Source organism: Protopterus annectens, chromosome 1.part0 (genome assembly GCF_019279795.1).
Source record: "Protopterus annectens isolate FY-2018-M chromosome 1.part0, PAN1.0, whole genome shotgun sequence".
Classification (NCBI taxonomy): Eukaryota; Metazoa; Chordata; order Ceratodontiformes; family Protopteridae; genus Protopterus; species Protopterus annectens.
Window position 1 is genome coordinate 236,904,150 of NC_056725.1, and position 19,833 is coordinate 236,923,982.

General features: G+C 37.8%; 1 protein-coding gene across 5 annotated transcripts in view; it reads right to left on the reverse strand.

Annotated features, from left to right (window-relative positions):
• Positions 1–19,833, reverse strand: part of ADGRG6 (adhesion G protein-coupled receptor G6) — a 1,156,656-nt gene that overhangs the window by 88,006 nt on the left and 1,048,817 nt on the right. For all 5 annotated transcript variants that reach the window (XM_044058511.1, XM_044058431.1, XM_044058747.1 and 2 more), the window contains one exon: positions 8,956–9,061. In XM_044058511.1, coding sequence (XP_043914446.1) covers positions 8,956–9,061 — 106 coding nt within the window. The remainder of the gene's footprint in view (positions 1–8,955; positions 9,062–19,833) is intronic.

A 19,833-nucleotide genomic window follows, 5' to 3' on the forward strand; every position in this document is an offset into this window, starting at 1 on the left:
GCACCACTGCCCCACCCATGTTGTAATGTTAAGAAATACCCTTAGAAATGTCTCTCAGTAGCAGAAAGTACATTGTAATTATCAACAGCACCAAGATGGAATTCAGTGGATTCACATATTTCAGAAGAAAGCTAGAAGAATAATTTGTCCTAATACAACCACGTGGGACTGGCAGCAACCCAAGAGGTATGGGGCAAGCCAGTCTGACAGTGCTCCAGAGGAACTACAACAGATTTTAAAATCACATGCTTTGCATTATCAAATTTGGCCATGAAATCAAGGATGGTCAAAGTATGACTTAACCGTTGATTTTGAGCCTTCAGGAGATCATTCATAAACTGAATAATGGTTGTCTCAGTACCATGCTACATATTTGAAGCCAGACTGATGTGGATTAAAAAGGCCTTGAGATGATAGATAAGAATATATCTGCATAAATATTACTTTCTCAAATACCATGAGTCTGGATGATAATTCTTCGGACAGGCTGGCTTCAAAGATATTTTTGGAGGATGGTCATATTCAAATTTTCTGTTTGAACTGTCCGAAAAAAATGTCTTGAAGGAGACTGGAAAATCTGCAGAATATACAGTCCAAGTACATCTAGGCAAAAAATTTTTGCAGTAATTAGACAGAAGAGTTTTTGCAAAGGGGATACAATGAGAGAGAGCTACATATGGGGATGTCAGGTGTTAGAGATTTAAGACTAAATAGAGCTAAACCATATTTCTCAAATAGGGAGTCAGTGAGTGGTATTAATTCCAACAAGTCTATGAGGGTTAAAGGTGTACTGCTGTCCCTGAGTTACTCTAGTCATATATGCTCCATATGTGAATTTACAAAAGCAACTGTCACATATTGATGTCAGATGATAAAGTCAATAGTGTGACTGGGACACAACTAAATTTTGTTTTTAGGAATAAGAAATCCTTAAAAAGATTGTTGTGCTACAATAAGAGCAGGAGTTCTGAAGTCTGAGAATGAATGGGTGCATTTCCTTGTGGGAGGTGCAACATTTGTAGTTTTATTGATAACAGTAAGGTTTTTGTACATCCTAGAATAACAAGAGCTATAGCTTTAGAGTGAGGATGAATTGTATGTCTAAACATCTAGTATATTTAGCACAATGTGAGACCTGCAGTAAGTTTTATATTGGGGAAACTGATCATTCTCTGTTAGAATGTATAAGAGAGCATATAAGGGATATTAGACAACAGACTAAGATTAACCCTTTGGCAAAACACATTATAGATGAGGGATAAGATCATGTTTTTAAATTTAAAGTGGTGGAATTGTTGATTGAGAATGGTAGACTGGGAGATGTAATTGAATAAAACAGAGAAAAGGGAACTTTGTTGGATTCTACACTTGCAAGCTGACAAATCATATGGTTTAAACAACAAGGTCTCTTTAAGGTCTGCATTGAAACAGCAGAGATTATTCAAATGAGTTTAATTTTTAGTCACATGCTTGACAATGGTTTATTTTATGGGATCATTTGAAAGTGAATTTGGTATTTATTTGATGTCAATTATTGTGGTTTTATGGTCTGAAGAAGCAGCTTGTCTGTGAAAGCATTTACCATATTTTAATTTGTTTTATTAAAGTTTTTCTGCTCGTTACAGCATTTGTATTTCTTTGTCTCTGTTGTTAGTACTGTATGACCACCCTTCCATGGTTATTAGTTATCTCAGTATTCATGCTTGACTCATACCCATACTACTAATGAGTATAATTGCGTTGTTCTTATAGGTACATCAAAACTTCAGCTGCAGCATCAGTCTGTAAAAGGTACGTGGTCTATTGATTTTATATGCCACTCTTTTAGAGCTGCAGCATCACTGGGATGTGGTTGTTTGAGTAAGGTGTATTAAATACTCAGGTTCATTTATGTGTTTTCTCAACTGCTTTGTGTGTCAGGGTCCACCACCACTACCATGGATTGGCATGCCCAAAGTCTGGAAAAGTACAGTTTTGTACCTACCATAAATGTAGATGTTCGAGTGTATACCCTGCTGCAGTTATCACACTTGGGTTATCCTGTCGTCAGGCGGTCCCGCAGTCGGTCTGAATTCCAAAGTCTTGGTCCAGCATCGGTTGCTGTCGCTTCTTCCCTGACGTCAGTGCGCCAGGGGTATATAGGATGCATCTGGGCAACATGATGAACATCTGTCTGAGCTAAAAGATGATGGCTATCACAGCCCAGTGCAGGCTGCAGCTGCATTGGCACTGTTAGTCATGGGTAATGTGGCAGACATATCACACACCCATTCCTCAGACATTGCTCCTGTGCCTGTGCAACCAACCTTCATACTCTCCAGGTGCCACAGAAGGACTGATGACATCAGCACAGGGTGCACCCTTTTTCCCTACAGCCCATACATCAGTGGCTGCTGACAGTTCCCTTGAGCATAACGAGGGCAGCAGGAGTTTGTATACCAAATGCCAGAAATGCCATGGATTCTACCCACTCCTAAGGTGAGTGTCACCATGGCTACTGAACAGCTTGATGACACCATGACCACAGCACAGATGAGTGGTGTTATAAATTTAAATATATATATATATATATATATATATATATATATATATATATATATATATATATATGTTATATGCCATTATCCAGAATAAGTGTAGATCAGCACTTCATGCAGTAATTAGCACTTGCAGTGACTGCATTGTGTTAGTACAGGCAAATATATATATATATATATATATATATATATATATATGTTTATTCACAAGCCCAACAGAGCAGTAAAAAACAGGTGTTGAATATTCATATGCAACATGATCTATACTTTAATATACTAGAAAGTGATATATGCTCATTTATAGTATACGAAGTGCTGATCTACACTTATTCTAGATTACTTTGGCATTTTTACTAGTTTTTTCGTAGTATTGTCTGTAGCTTGTATATGATGCACACAATGGCCAGTCCATTCATGGTATACAGCCTAGCCTGGTTGTACTACAATTTGGCCATTACTTGTGAACCAGATGGCATCTCATAGTCTTTGCCACTGTGTATGGCACCCAATTTCACCTTGCATGATGATCCCCTGCAGCTGGCTTCTCCATGGACCCCTCAAGAGGCAACTACTCCTATTGAACCTGATGTATTTCTTTGCATACCAACAGGCTGTGTAAAACTGCATGCACAGCAAATATTTTGCTGCATGTTTCTGGATCATACAGCATGGAGTCATCAGACAGACCAGAGAAAATGAAATGTCATCAATCCTAACACACATCTGATGGTGCTTCAGTTGTGTGACAGGGCAGTATTATGTGCACTCGTGGATGTGGTCTGTGGGTTTATTATCAGTGTCATTAGCCATGGCTCTGTGGCATATTTGACTTAGTTGATAGGATGTCCTTGGATGCCCTTGAGGGATATCACCCCATACAAACTGCTGATATAAATGGCATGTGTGTCAAATGTGGGAAATGTAAGCACTGCCTAGGTGGGGCAGCGACACACTGTATATTATATCCCATCCACTGCAGACCACCTAGCAGTTTATGGAATTGAATCTTTTATGGTGGATATACCTTTGCCTTTGTGTCCTAGGTGGGGGACTTGATGGCAGCATGGGTGCAGTCAATGGCTCCCAGAAAGTCAGGAAAAAAGGGCTATATCATAAATTGCCTGCATGGTGTTGTTCCTTTCATATATCATACTGTAGCATGGCACTGAGAAAATTGTGCAGTATTCATGAGGCAGATACCTTGGATACTCCCACTATGCCCTCCATTTGTCAAATAAGGTCCCTGTGGCCAGTATTCTCAAAGCCACACAAACCTTGGTGTCCACAGTGATAGGTATTCTATGCTTCTTATATGCCGGCATATGAGAGTGGCACATCTGTAGCTATTCTATGCTTCTTATATACCGGCATATGAGAGTGACACATCTGTATCAGTTCCTGCATGGTATCTCTGTCCACATGGTAGTTGTCCATTATTTTGATGTCAAGAAGAGTATGAAATGTTAGGTCTAGTTGGATCACATGGCTACCAGCTTTGAGGATAACCTCACACAAATACATCAACTGAACCTGCTTCTACACATAAATTATTTTATATTCTCTGTCAAAGAATACTAGAAGTTCATCAAGCAAATTTTATGCATTTCTGAATAGCGCCACTATATTGTTTATCCTCATGCGCATGTACCATCGCCATCAATATAATAATGTTGCTCATTTCCATTTTTTATGCACTTATTTTCATATTGTGTTGGCTGTAGTACTTTGAGGCCTAGCGCAGCTGCACTAAGAGGGACTCTAAATTTCCCACCTGCTACCATTCAAGTTGCAATTTCACCTACAGCATTGTGTTACTTACTTATGAATCCCATGGAGAGGCAAAACATATGGTTATTAAAGTTAGAAGAAGACATGATGGAGATTGCATGTTATATGGTTAAATGGAATGAATACATTCAGTATATCAAATGATTTGAACATCAAAACATAGAACATCAACCACATGAGGTTGAAACTTACAACACTAAAGCTATGTTGCTTCTGGCTTTTTTAGTAGTATTCTGTTTAAATTCTCTGAGTGTTTTGGGCTTCTAATGCCATAATATGAATGGACCTCATTCCTATGTCTAAGCATGGTTAAAGTTTGTAAACTTAACATTGTTTCATTCTTTAATGTTAGACAAAAGTGCTCTTCACAACACTCACCATGTGCCCAGAACTGACGTCTACAATCCATGGAAAGTTACATGTATCTGTAACATATCTAAATACAACTGCAGATTCTTTTTTATGACATCCATTGCTCTTTGGAATGGCCTGGGTATACTTCCTCCTCATTGTTCTTGTTTCTGCCTGCAAATCCTAGTATTCTGTGACTTTGTGTCTCTCTGTACATAAGACATTGTAATCACGGAATGTAGCTATTTCAATGATTAATGCTACTTTTGTCTTCTTTTTATGGACTACTATATCTGGTTTTCTCACATCTAATTTTTGCACTGTTGGGAATGGGTGATCCCATGTGATATAAACTTCATCATTCTCCATAACGCTTTATAACTAATGTTTCCAGTGCTTATCAGCTACTTAAATACTGTAATGTTTGCACAGTCGCCAATGCAACTGTCTTGCCACATTATTATGCCTTTCAGTATACAGGCCCTCTGCCATTAGTATATCACATTAACCAACAAGATGTGTTACAGTTTCCAGTTCTGTTTTACAGAACTTGAATTTGTCTGTTTCTCCCACATGTTCAGTGGACTTTGTAAACCTTTTTGAATGTAGTCTATTATCCTGGAAATCCAATATTAACCTTTCATTTTTTTATTTAAATTCACCTCTCCTTAACCATTCTTGCTTTAGGTCATGATTGACATGAGGTTGTTCCAGAAGTTTTCTGTGCTTGCAGCTATATTCATGCCTTTTCCATATTTCTTGCCTTCTCAACTGACACTTCTCCTTATATGCTTTCTTTTGTTTTGACACATTAAGTTGCTGCCTGATGTTTGTCTACTCCTGGTTTGACATCCATGCCCACATGACACATATATGCTTCTGCTAAAATAAGCAGGTAAATTATGTTAGACTTGTTCTTTCTATATTTTAAAACTTTCACTATGTTTGGATCTGGTTAAGTCAGCAGATATATATGCAGTCCCATGATTGCAGATCTATACATGTAATCAATTTCAAGGAGGCTCATACCTTCTTCAGAATGAGGAATATACAATCATGGTATACACTAGTTTTTAAATATTATTTGATAAATACGAAACATTTTTCTTGTTTTCCTGTCCAACAGATCCAATACATTTTGGGGTAAGTCAATCACCACAAAACTGTAAGTTAGAACAGGAACAGCACATTGGACTTTGTTCATAGATGTCAGAGCTATTTCCAGTATTAATTTCAGTCTTCTAAAACATTCCTTAATAAGTTTTGTTTGCATTTGTTGTATTGCTGATCCTTCATCAGTTCCATAATATTTATACACCCCCTCCTGCTCAATGTCCTTTATATCGCATTCCTGTCCCAGATTGGTGTTTTCTTAATGCTGCGGTTTTCCTGCCTTAAATGTTGCTTTCCCACTTTTATCAAAACCAAATAAAATTGTTATATCATCTGAGAAAGTTTTGATCACTTGCAGTTGTGCTTTCAGCTCCTCATCTGATGAATTATACTGTTTAAAGTCATCCACAAAAAGAAAATGAAAAGCCTTTACATTTTGTTGCTTTATGGGAGCCAAATTATAACCTTGACCTAATCTATGAAACAGACAGCTTAATAAGTTAAGGGCAAGACAAAAGAGCAGTAGTGACAAAGAGTCAACCTGAAATATCATCTTTGAATTTTTATCTCTGGGAAACTGATTTGTCCTTTATCATGGCTTAGCTGAAGTGGTTTGCCACTGTTTCATGGTCAATATAATGTGATTGATCAAAGTAGGATGTAGCTTAAACATCTGTAAGCACTCCTTTATCCATGAATGCGGGATGTTGTGAAATGCTTTTTTGTAGTCTATCCATGCTGCACTTAGATTCTTCCTCTTTTTACAATTCTCCATTATGACTTTATATAGCAACAAATGATCCTTTCTTCCAAATTACTTTCTTTTGTTACCCTTTTGTTCTATCGCTTGATCGAGTTTTCATCTAAATGACTACAAACTCTGCTGGCATCAGTTCCAGTATAAACTTTATTCATCGATAGAAGGGAAGTTATCGGTCTATACTTTTTAGGATAGCTTGCAGGTTCATTCCTAAGGAGGTGTATCATTTTTCTTGTTGTTAACCAGGTTGGCATCTGTTTGGGATGCACATATAAGTAGTTCTTACTCAGGGCTAAATCATCATGTAAAAATGTTAATACTTTTAGCCAGAAGTTAGGGACCACAATTGGGAGCTTTTCTTAATTTTGTTTCAATTTCCCTGGCCATCACTTCTCATTTCACATCATGTACATTTGAACTTCTTACTGTTCCATTTACTTCTTCTATCCATTCAGCATCATTGCTATGTTCCACAGTGTCTTCATGGATATTTCTCAAAAACGTGAATATTTCTTCTTTTTTCATGGTATTTCTATTCCTTTTGCTTTGTTTCCCAACTACCTATAAATCATTTTGGGTCATCAGTGAATTGCTTATTTTGTACTTTTCCTTTCTCTGCATATCTTCTAAGTTTTTTCTGCCTGTGTTGATATCTTTAGTTTATTATTTGCAATAATGTACGACAGATCCTGGTCTGTTCTGATACTGCAGGTTGCTTTTATCACATCTATCTTTCTAAATATTTTTGTTAATCTGTTCCCTTGTTTATATTCTTCTAAGAGTACCACTTCTTAATTGCTTTAAAGTTTTATCTGTTCAATGCTTCCATGATGGTATTTGACATTTTCCTTTCCTTTTATGATACTTTATGTTATTAATTCATTTGCACAGTAATATATCCTATTTATTTCTGTTATATCACATGAATTTCTGTTAATAGTCTTGATTACTTCATTCATTTGTTTTATCAGACTTCTAACATTTTGGGTCTTATTTACTTCCAGTTAAATATTTAATCTAGTCGCTAGTATGTTATACAAGACCACTGCGTGGCAGTGGATGATTTTTCCCTTTTCCTTTCCCCACTGTAGTATGACCACGGAGTTGGTATACATAATTAGCAAGGTGTGTGTGGCACACAGTCCACCACACGCAAATATAATGAATGCATTTTAATTAAATATAGCTTAGTTTATTCAAAACATTAGCAAAGATGTCTTTATAAACTGTTATTTTACCAAATAATGAAAATGAATTACAGATTAACTAAAGCCTCCTCCCTAAATTCTACTTCCCGTATAGAAATATGTCACTCTGAGGTAGCACAACCATCAAAAAATGGATCGCCAGAAGAAAGAGTGGTTCCTCTATTTCCTGAAGTGGCACAGCTCAGAGTGGTCATATTTAAATGGAGGCTTGGGTGCCTAATTTATATATGGGGATGTTGGACATGGCTTGCCTTGCTGCAGAAGTTTGATTAATATATTTCCTTTTCATGTAATTTTGTAATTTGATAGGATAAGAGTTACTCGATAGCTTGTGGACTAATTTAGTTAGAGATGACCACTTTACAGTAACCAAACAAGAAACTATATAAGTAAGAAGAAAAAGCATTACAGAAGTAATTCATCAGAACTGACAAATCACATACAAAGAATCTATATCTGAAACAAGCAAATAAAATAAGGCAGAAGAATGTCTGGCTGATTGTGTTGTAGTAAAAGGTTAGATATAAATGTTTGTAAAACAGAAAAAGGAGATTGCTTCATACAAAACATGAAAATATTAACTTCACTCTTCTTACAAACACAGGGTTTTGAAATCAAGAAAGAGAAAATTCAAAAAATCACCAGAGGCAAACTCTGTTACTATCTTTATTTTTTATAGGTAGCATGAATTGTGTAACTGAATACTTATAGTTTACCGTTATCAAATTCTTGAAAAAAGGGTGAACTAAAGAGACAAATTTTTCCTTACTGTCACTATTTACTTCCCTGTAAGAACCTATGTAATAGATGTTGACATTTAAGAAATAAAATGCATACACATAGGTTCATAGGTTGGTACAAGGCTATCAGCCCTAGGGCCTATACAAGCCTAGCATAACAATTCCCTGGCTATTTCTTCCCACACTATTTACTTCCCTGGATCCCTATCTAGCAGGGTGACGTCATGCATTTTATTTCTTAAATGTCAACATCTATTACATAGGTTCTTACAAACAATAGATCTCTAGTTATGAGCATATAAAAAGCCTGTAGTTTTAGTTATGTAAAACAAGTCTTCATTCAATTGCTACTGCATGTGGCACAGACTACCAAGACATTCCTAAAGAAACACAACAAAGTACACTGTGTAGCATCAATAAGCAATGCAAAATGCATTAACAGTTTGCTGGATACTTACAACTCAGATGCTCTAGCACCTTTGTCGTCTTCCCCATACGGTTGTTGTCCATAGGCACTTCCGTTTGTAGCAGCAAGGACTATAACTACTATTAACAAAGGCAAACCTGCAACAAGACACAGCATTAGGGTTGTTACAAAAAAGTGCTTTAAAATAATAAAACACATTAAATCTTCTTTTACAAATGTCAGATTATATAATCTGACCATACTTGCAAGCATTTCTACTTGTCTGTCAGTTAAATGCAAAGAAAAATGAATTACTAAACACTGATGCAGTCTTACAATGGAAAGGTAGGTGAAGTAGCATTAAGTTCATGAGTTTAAAGTTTGGCTGTGTTTTCTAAAACATATCAATACTGGCCACAGTTTTTTGTAGGAGGGAGTGGTGTGAGAGAGTCTAAGCATGCTGGCTGTTTGCTTAGGCTTGCTGCACCAGACTGAAGGCTATAATAAAGCAAAAAAAATTTAAAGTTCCCAACTACAAAAAAAAAAAAAGTGGGTTGGAGGAGCAGGGACACAAAGAGAGTCAGATGTTTACAATTAAAAATCCTCCTCAGCATTAAGGGAAAGAGCAAAGCTCATATGTTATAATAAAAGGATCTCTAGAAAATTTCAGAATCTACTTTAGTGGTCTTTATTTGGATACGCATGGTCAACAATCTCGCCATTGTATACATTCAGTCCTTGAACATACTATTTCATCCCTGTCCCATTTAATACAGCACAATATTCAATTTCTCTAACAGCCATTTGCCAAGCCAGAAGTACTTACAGCTGTTAAGAAGAAGATGAAGCCTTTTAAGGCACCTGGAGCAGATGGCTTACAATCTGAATTATATTAAGTCCCTCACCATTGAACTCTCATTATCCTTTGGGGTACCTACAGTAGTGTCAGAGCAGGATCCCCTAATCTGTCTTCATGGAAACAGTCTCATTTAGTTCCCATATTTAAACCTGGTAAGGAACCTTTACTTCTTTCCAGCTACAGACTGATTTTTCTCCTAAATATGGATAGCAAAATCTATTATCACATTTGGGCATTCCTGACATCATCTGCCCTTCCAAACCTTATACACACAGACCAAGTGATATCTGTTACAGGTAGGGATCATGGTACAATAATTTAAGGGCAGCACAATGGATAAAAAAGGGAAAACCTTTATATCAATTTCATCTTTGTTATCAATAAATGCTGAAAAAGCATTCAACAGCATAAAGTGGCCACATCTTTTCAACATCCCACCATTATTTGGATCTCTTCAGTCCATATACAAGCCCTTAAATTTACTTATCACAGTTTATTGGCAGACATACAAAAAGGCCCTTCATCTCAAAATCCTTAAATATCTCTATAAAGAGTTTGGATGGGGCTACTCACTTGCTCCCTGTTATTTATAACTGCTACAGATCCCTTTGCAGGTCTTCTTAGAAAGACAGTCACCTCCACCATTTTAGATAAGGGTTGAATTACTTCAAAAGGTGGAGTAGCATTATAAAGAAAAAAGTAATAACAGCTTAAGCATTAAAGGAATTGTAGCACATAAACTATCACATTTAATGTCACATGTTTACTAACTGTTGTGCAGACACTCGCAACAGCTTAAGAAAACAATTCAGAAAGCATTTTGGAATTGTAAAAAGGAAATGCAGCAGAAAAAAAATTATAGATAAAATAAACGGACCACATAACGAGTTGAATGATTATCTTCTGAGAAAAAAGTGTAAATTTAGAAATCTGAAAACAGTATAAGGACAAGTAGAGCAAGAAGCATAGCCAATACAGGAAGGATTCAGCTCAACAAAATAGGAAATTTAGCTACTGCCACCTACTGGTTCCTATTACAACAACAACCACAACAATAAAAGTAAAGTTAAAGACAAGAAAATAAGAACTTAAAAAACATAACAGAAGGCTCGAGCATAAATAGATGTGCTCATAACAGATTAAATTAACATTAACATAATAAAAAATTAAATATATTAAATTCAAACACTGTTAATGTAATGTTTGTGCAGTTTATTATTTATTTATTACAAAAAATGTTTTTATTAAAATTTATTTGGGATCAAAAAGTCCAGGGTCAAATCATCCAAGATCAATCTGTCCAATAAATAGTCTCATAAACAATAAATGAAAATATACATATGACAGTGTATACAATTGCATTTGCGTTGAATTGTCCAGGAGCGAATCATCCAGGGTCAAACTGTCCTGCTTCCATATGGATGAATTCTCAGAATGTAAAGCTATTCCTCACCAAAATGATACTGTATCCAAAAATGTTATAGATACATCAAGGCCTTCCAATGCATCTAACTTATACAGTATTATAAGGATGGGACAAATGATTATTAACATTTTTGTGGTTCCTGTCCTACTTCTCAGGATCTTTAGCTGTTCATGCTGCCCCATAAACAGTGGGTGGCATTCAGCTGTCCACTATACTCATAGCCTGTCAGGTGGCTTAGTTAAGGTGTTATGGAGATCTTTTTCTTTAGGTCCCTCTTTGCTTTGGGTAGATTTAATGTTCAACAGTCTAGATCACCTCTTTAAAGTTACCTTCTATATATCTTGGTAATGATAAAGGAAGCAGATGGGCTATCTTATTGTATAGTACAGCATAGGAGTATTATGAAAAGTTAAATAATATTAGAGCTTCCCAATATTTAAATACCCTTTACTGGAATGTGCAAGATATATTCAGAAAAGCAGCCCTAAACAGTATGTTAATCTTGGCAATATCCTAATTTACAGCAAAGGCAAAGATTAATAATGTCTGTTTCCTTTTTCTTTGCTAGAATGGAGGGGAAAAAAGACTTTTTTGACATCCCAGTTTTATTCAAATCAGTACTCAAATCCCAGGTAGAACTATTTCAGGAATGTAATATCTCAGCTAAATATTCTATCTTTTGCTTACATGTTTACTCATCATTACACTACATTCTAGGCATAAGGGTAAGGAAGTTGGAGGACATTAGCTGTTCCTCATTCTTTCAAATTATGATTAGTCAACCAGGTCAGGGCAAAACCTGCAAGAAAGATGTGCCCCAGATGTACTCAGCTCCAACAGATAGATACTGTAATATGAAGGAAGGACTCCAGCAATCATGCTGTCAGGACAGGGGCACTAAACTTCCTGAGAAGAAGCTATCAGAATACTGAAATCCCCAAGCATGCTCACTTCTTCCCTAAGCTGGAGACATTTTTGCATGGAAGTGCCTCCACAGACTTCTTTGGTCTCATACCAAGTTGCCAGATACATTCTTGGGTAAAGTTATGATGATGGTGATACCCATGCTGTGATTCCAAAACAACACGGAAGCATGTAATGTGGACCTGCAGTCATATGCAAACATTTTGGAATGACTTTTTGGCCCAGGCAGGAAAGTTGTTTTAGCAATGTTGATAAGAGAGAGGGAGAGATTTAGTACTCTACAACTTTTACATCTTGTTCCTAGAGAGTGACCACCCTCGCACTCTCAACACTGTTATTGGGCACTAAAATATATGCTATGTGGCAATGGAAAATTATCACTTCCTCTTCTAGTGTCAAATGCTAGCAAATTCTTAAAGGAATGTATCATACTGAATTACAGGTAGCTAAGAGGCAGGGTAAAGAGACCTCTATTATAAATAAATGGTCCACATGCATTTCTGCCTTAAATTTCCTAGATTAACCAGGACAGTGTTTTTCCTACATTAATTAATCATTCAATCTCCTTTATAGTTTTCTCCACAATCAATGCAATTAATTTTATTTACATATGTCTGAGGGATTCTAAAATATATCAATTTTCTCTTTTGTCAAGATGAGCTACCCTTTCACTTTTGATGTATATCACTTTATCCTCTTTCTGTACTTGGTCTTACCTCAATATATTAATCCCTAAATATTTGCTTATATTTCTGATAATAATTGTTTGTTATAGACATAGACATTACATTTCTAAAAAATAAAAAAAATATGTAAATTATTTCTTTATTTTTATCTGCTTTGTTAATAGTACCAGTTAAATGAAACCATAAGAGTTAACCATTTCATAGGTCTGATGTAGGCATAGTATATTTCAATCTGTTTCAGTACTTCTAGAGCCTGTCTATTTACTATTTCAGAATTCAGACTGCTCATCTGATCAGTTTTGTAAGTTGAATGAATGAATCTCATGGAATTGAGGTAATGTTCATATTAGATTCTGTGTATAAATAATGGAAAATTCTGTACTCAAGGCTATCTGTATTTAAAGTTCTAGTAATTGTGGCTTGGATTAGTTTTAGTGTAGCGTTAGCAAGTCCATTGGGTGTGGGGATGGATGAAGCTCAGCTCAGGAGATAAATTACACTGATTCTAATTAAGGGATCTCAGGCTGTGGAAGCACCAGAAGCAAATAAAAAGAAGGCAGTTCAGATTCCCTGCTCAAAGTACACTGCTAATTTAATGTGCAAAAGAGAAGCTGAAAGGAGCAAAACACAGAGTGTCAGATTCTGAGATACTACTCAAAAAGAAAATGTGTAGTGAAAGACCAAACTCAGAGCAAGAAAGCAGACATAAGAATACTGTAACATGTGAAGAATGTCAAAAAATGCAAACACAGGAAAACTAATGGGTATTGAAACTAACAAACATGGAAATCCAGGAGGAAGCTTACGTAGATGACTGAAGCTGGTCAAAAGAGGTTTGCTACATCTGGAGCAAGGTGGATTCATCAGGAGTAAAAGGACCTGAGTGGAAAGTCATGGTTGGGAGGACAGCTGTCCAGTGCCACCAGTGTATGCAGGCACTCACTGCTCAATGGAAACTAGACTGGCCAGCAGAGGAGAGACAGAAAGAGAGGGACAGAGTAAGAGAGAGAGAAAGAGAAGTGATATAAAAGGGGCAGAACTATACATGTTGAAAAAGATAGCCAATACTTTCTAGGTGCCAGAAAGGGAGACAAGATAAGGTAACAACAGATAGAGATGACATCTGAACAAAGACAGTGGGTGCTTTCTGGAAGCCACAGTGGAGGGAAAATATGATAAAAAAGACAAAGATAATGTTAAGATAAATGCAGAACATTCAGTATAGTAAAGGCTTTTTTTCTTTGCATACATAAAGGAAAAAGGACATAAACCTTAATAGAGCATGAGGCAGCATCTCCTACAAATAAAGTCAGACATCAAGAGTTTACAGACAATATCAGTGTGAGGTTTGGTATAAGAAGGGATGAAAGAGCAGATTCTACAAATAATAAAAGGGGGGGGGTCCAAAAATGTTGTACAACAAAATGATATGATAAATGGTAAAATACAGTATGTACTGAACAATCTGTAAATGCCAGTGTTAGGTTGTTATGCCATGTATTAGTCTAGGCAATGAAGCAAGTAAGAAAAACAAAGACAAATTACAAAAAGCACACATGGTGGAAAGACTGACAAAGCTACAGGAAACTAAGAAAACAACAGGAGGGTAAAAAAGAATATGGTTAGATAACAGGGAACAAACAGGACAGGTTAAAAAGGGTTAGCATCCAAAGGCAAACATTGCCATTCCCTGGAGAATAGTACACTGAATTCTGGGGACAGACTCAAGCATAGGTTGCTGTCTCAGAAGTACTGGGCCAGGTTGGTGGGAAGACCCAGAGGAAAGGAGCTGACTGAAGCCAACTGTAGTGTGGGGCAAAGACAGAGGGAGAGAGCAAAGAATGCAGAGAAATAAGCACATGATGAAGATACAAGTAATCACAAGAAAATGTGGGAGGTGGTCCTCAAACTCCAGAAAATTAACAGAAAATAAATTCCAAACTGAATAGTCTAAAAAGAGATAAATTACTGCTACCACTGAGCCTGAAAATGGGAGAGGGGGATACTGAATCCACAATACCCCAAATGAGAAATTATCAACAAGGCTACAGGGAAGAAAAGGGGAGCAATGACACTTTTCGGGAAAAGGATATAAGTAATAATAGAAAGATGAAACATAAGTTGGGTTAGCATATAGGTAATCTGGCAAGGAGGAATCAGAGGGAAAAGACAGACTACATGTGCCATATACACCGTAAACAAAGATGGCTAGGACATCCATGGACCATTTTTGAGTTCTGAGAAGACATAATGAGAGAAGACTTGAAGAGCATGGGGATATTCCATTGTTAAAATAGACCAAGAAAAGGACAGACTAGTTGACAAAAATGCAACCAGAAGATGACAAGCTGAAGACATGAGAATTAATTGATACACATCTGAACAAAAGAAAAAAAACATAGACAGGCGAGTTTACATTTACACAGAACTACATATTGCAAGCCACTAGACTGACTTGAATGTTAGGCAGGGGTGACTACATTTCCAGAGCAGACATATCACACTTGAGTGGTACTTGTATTCAAAATGGAAAGAAAGAAAAAAAGAAAGAAGTGGAAGGGGATTACGGTTGAGTTGGATAACCACAGATGGAGTGAGCTGTAAGCAAAGCATGAACTGAGAAACTGGATAGAGAAAACAGTAAGAGAGAGGGAAGAAACAGAAGAACATTTGTGGGATTGGATGAAATCAGCATTAAGGGAGAAGCTAATGAGAATGGAGGGATGGAGAAGAAGGGAGACAAGCAGTAGTTCATAAGTAGTTACTAGGCTTGCAGTCTGCGAGAACACTGGGGCACCAAGCTCCATTTCCTACTTGCCTACAAAACTGTCTGGTTAATAGTACACAAATGAAGGCTGATTAATTCAAACCCTGGACTACAATGAGCAGTTTGATAACAGTTCATTGCTACAATGAACTACACAGATTAGAAGGGTATCTAGCAGAGCTCCAACAAGAAATGTGGAAAACCAATAGATAAGTTAAACAACTCAAGGTACAGGTGACAGCAGCAGGGTGGCTGTGGAAAGCAAAATAATGGCAGCATAAGAAGCTTAGCAATGGCCCTTAAAGGATTGATGGGTTTGGCAGGAGAAGAAGCACTGAAACTCTTATACAAAGACAAGGAAAAGAAAAGAAAGGAAAAGTCTAAGGAATCAGGAAAGAAAATGAGAGTTACACAATACTTCCAAATGCTTTATGAAAAAGAAGGGGGAGGGTAGATAAAAAATGGAAATAGTGAATAAGGGAACCTAGACATGAACTGACATTGACTCAGTAGGGGAAATGAAAAGCTAAATTTTTCATAGATGAAACTTAGAAAGCAGCACACAAAACTGAATTCTGAAATGGGGCATGACCATACGGAAAACCTTATGTAAATGATACAGTAATCAAGACAAACCCAAAACACAAATATGGGCGCCCATTGTACCACACCCATAATCACTCCCTCCTTGGTCAGAGCCGACCACAAACTGATAGCCTTGGACATCCTCACCCCTCCACCTCCCCCAGTCAAAGAAACCATAGTCAAAAACCTTTCCAAAGCAAACTTCAAACTACTTGCATCTGAAGTGGAAAGCTTCACTATTCCCTTGCAGAAGGATAATGATATCCAGGATGCGGAATCCTACACCAAGGCACTCTATATGCATCTTCAGGATTGCATGGACCGTGATATCCTGAATAAAACCAAGACTACTTCCTCAAGCAAGAAGAAACCAGTCTGGTGGACCCCAGCCATAAGCAAACTTTAGAGTAAAAGGCGGAGACTTATACAAAAAAAGGCCAAATCTCAAGTAGAAAAATCATCCCTGATCAGCATTAGTAAGAAATTGAGGGCCCTCATCAAGTCACCTAAAGCTAATTTTGAAAAGAAAGTTGCCAAGGATGCCAAGGATAACTATAAGGCCTTCTATGGCTACATCAAAAACCTAAATGGCAATGCTCAGGTCTGTTCTGAGCTAGTACATAAATGGAACAAAATACACTGACCCTTCTGACATTGCCAACATCTTGGCTAACAGGTTCAATGCAAATTCCCCCCCCCCCCCCACTCACCCCCTACAGGGCCTATTATCATTCCAGGGGATTGTGTAAGTCCAATTATTACTGATACGTTGGTTAACAAGGCTCTATCTAAAGCTAAAAACACTGCCTCCATGGGACCAGATGGTGTCCCAGGCTGTGTCATACGTGAGTTCCAAAAGGAATTAACCCCGCATCTTAATATCCTGTTCAGTCTTAGTCTCTCCACAGGATATGTGCCCATAGAATGGCGCACGGAAATAGTGGTCCCGCTACACAAGGGTGGGGCCACAACTGACACTGGGAACTACCGACCAATAAGCCTGACCAGTCTGATCTGTAAGGCTATGGAGTGAATCATTATGGAACTCATAAATGGAGAGATTGGGAACCTCCAGTCAGTGGACCCCACACAGTTCGGCTTCGTCAAGGGCAGATCATGCCTCCTGAACCTGGTGGATTTCTTTGAGTCAGTTACTCAGGCTATAGATAAGGGAAAGGAGGTACACACGGCTTACCTTGACCTTGCTAAAGCATTTGACACCATTCCCCATTCAGGTATTATTGATAAGCTCACCAACCTGGGCATAAACCCTTACGTCACAAGATGGATCGCAAACTGGCTCTCAGACAGATCCCATAAAGTAAGAGTAGTGGGATCTATGTCCGAATCCAGACCAGTAATGAGTGATGTGCCTCAGGGCTCTGTCCTGGGGCCACTCCTGTTTGGCATATACTTCTCAGAAGTACAGGCAAGCACGGAAGGGCTGTGGCTGACTAAGTTTGCGGATGACTGCAAACTGGGTGCTATAATAGAGTCTCTGGCCGACATGGAGATCCTCCAGAAGGGCATAAATGAGACTGATGCATGGTGTCAAAGCCATGGTCTCAAGCTAAATGCAAAAAAAACGCGTAGTAATCCCCTTTGGAAAAAACAGAGTACCCACAAACTACAGCATAGGAGGTAATCCCCTTAAATCTGAAGAAGAAATAAGGGATCTAGGGACCCAAGTAGATAGTCAGCTTTCCTTTGATAACCATGTTGCCAAAGTGGTTAGAAAATCCTTCTATGTGACCCATCTGATCACAAAAGGGTTCGCATCAAGATCTAAGGATGTAATGGTGCCCCTCTACTCTTCCCTCATCAGACCCACTATTGAGTACAATGCACCAATTGGAATGTACCTGGCTAGACATCTCCAGCAGCTGGAGAGACCACAGAGGTACCTAACCAAGATGATTACTGGCCTCAAACAGTTGCCCTATGCAGCACGATTGAAAAAGCTAAGACTGTTCTCTGTTGCATACCGCTTTTTCAGAGGCGATCTCTGTCTAACGTACAGAGCCATGTCCAACCCAGAATTGTTGAACATGCTCCATCTTAGCAAAACCAAATCTACTCGAGCTACATGCTGTAGGGATATAAACCTCAACACAACAATGAATAGAACATGCTGGAGGGAAAGATTCCCTTTGCAGAGACTTCCCTTACAATGGAACAGGGTCCCGATCTACATAAGACAGAGCCCCTCACTATCACGCTTCAAGAGGAACCTTGATGAGTGGATGGGTAGCAGAAAGTTCACACAGGGGATCATGCCAGCAGCACTACTAGATAGGGGCCAATGGTACTAGCTGCTAGTACAAGGGTCTAGGGAACTACTAAAGGGGCGGTGAATACCGCACAACGTGGCTGGGCTAATATATGCTTTCGGGCAGATAGCCCAGTACCAACCTATGAACCTATAAAACATGCTGAGGAGATCAAGAGTGGCATTAACCTCAAATGAGTGAGAACAGAAGTAAATTACTATAGAACAATGTCCCTAGCAAACGCAGACATTAAAATATTACTGATATATTATTAAATCCTGGCAGGAAGACTGGACACATTTTTTTGCCACTGATAGTACAGAAAGGACGGAACAAGATGCACTAAATGCAGAACAGCTGAGAAAAAACTGTAAACTGATGGACCTAAAGAGAGTTCATTTATAAAGAAGAATGGAAAGATGATTCAAAAAGATGAATGATCATCTCTGAGTTACAAAAAAAGCATTTAATACAGTGTGATGAGACTTTTTATGACATTTTTGGGAGGCACCAGAAAATAATAAAATGGATTAAAACAATCTATAAAGAAGCCAAGACTCAGTTAAAGTACAGCTCATGAGACCAGTGAAAGTAGAGGGGGTGGAGCCAAGACTCAGTTTATGGTTAAAGGACAGCTCATGAGACCAGTGATAGTAAAGGGGGTGGAAGACAGAGCGGCCATCTATTACAAAAACTTTTTATATTAGTCAAAGAGGAATTGTCAATAAAAATCTTGGAAATGCTGGAAGTGTTGAACAGTTATAAACTGATGAATTCAAAATTCATCCTGTATATTGATGACTGCATGCTGTTGTCAACAAATGTTGGACAGGCCTTGCAGCAGGTACTTAGAGTTTTGAAGAATTTGAAGTACTTGCAGGCTTATAATGTCACACAAACAAGACAGTCTTAGCTAGGGTAGGCGGGGGGGGGGGGGAGAAAAAATGGGAGAGTGTGGAAAATGAAAGAAGTAGAAGCAACAACTGTCATCTTATATATCAAATTTTGAGAATTTGAATATCTAAATATCTGTATTTGTAACTTGTTTTCAAGGGCTCATAAGGGAATACTAGGGTAATGACCTTAAAGGGAATTCTTAAGCCTTGCTATGTTTTCCAAATATATTTCACAGGATTTAGTACCACTCATTTTATAGGTGTATAGCTTAAGTATGAGGGGGTAGGCATTTATAAACTTCCTGTTTCTAACAGTGATGTACATAGAAAACCAGGGGTAAATTACAATTCCCCATCAACTGATAAAGTTGTGCTTGAATAATTGCAGGAAGAACTCTGCTCCACGTGGACAGGAAGCCTGTTCCAGAGAAGGGGTAGTCTCGGAGACATATACCTGTCCTTAGGTCCCTAGATTGGGAGTTTCTGATGCTCTTTGTTTTGTGGATGTGCAACAGGT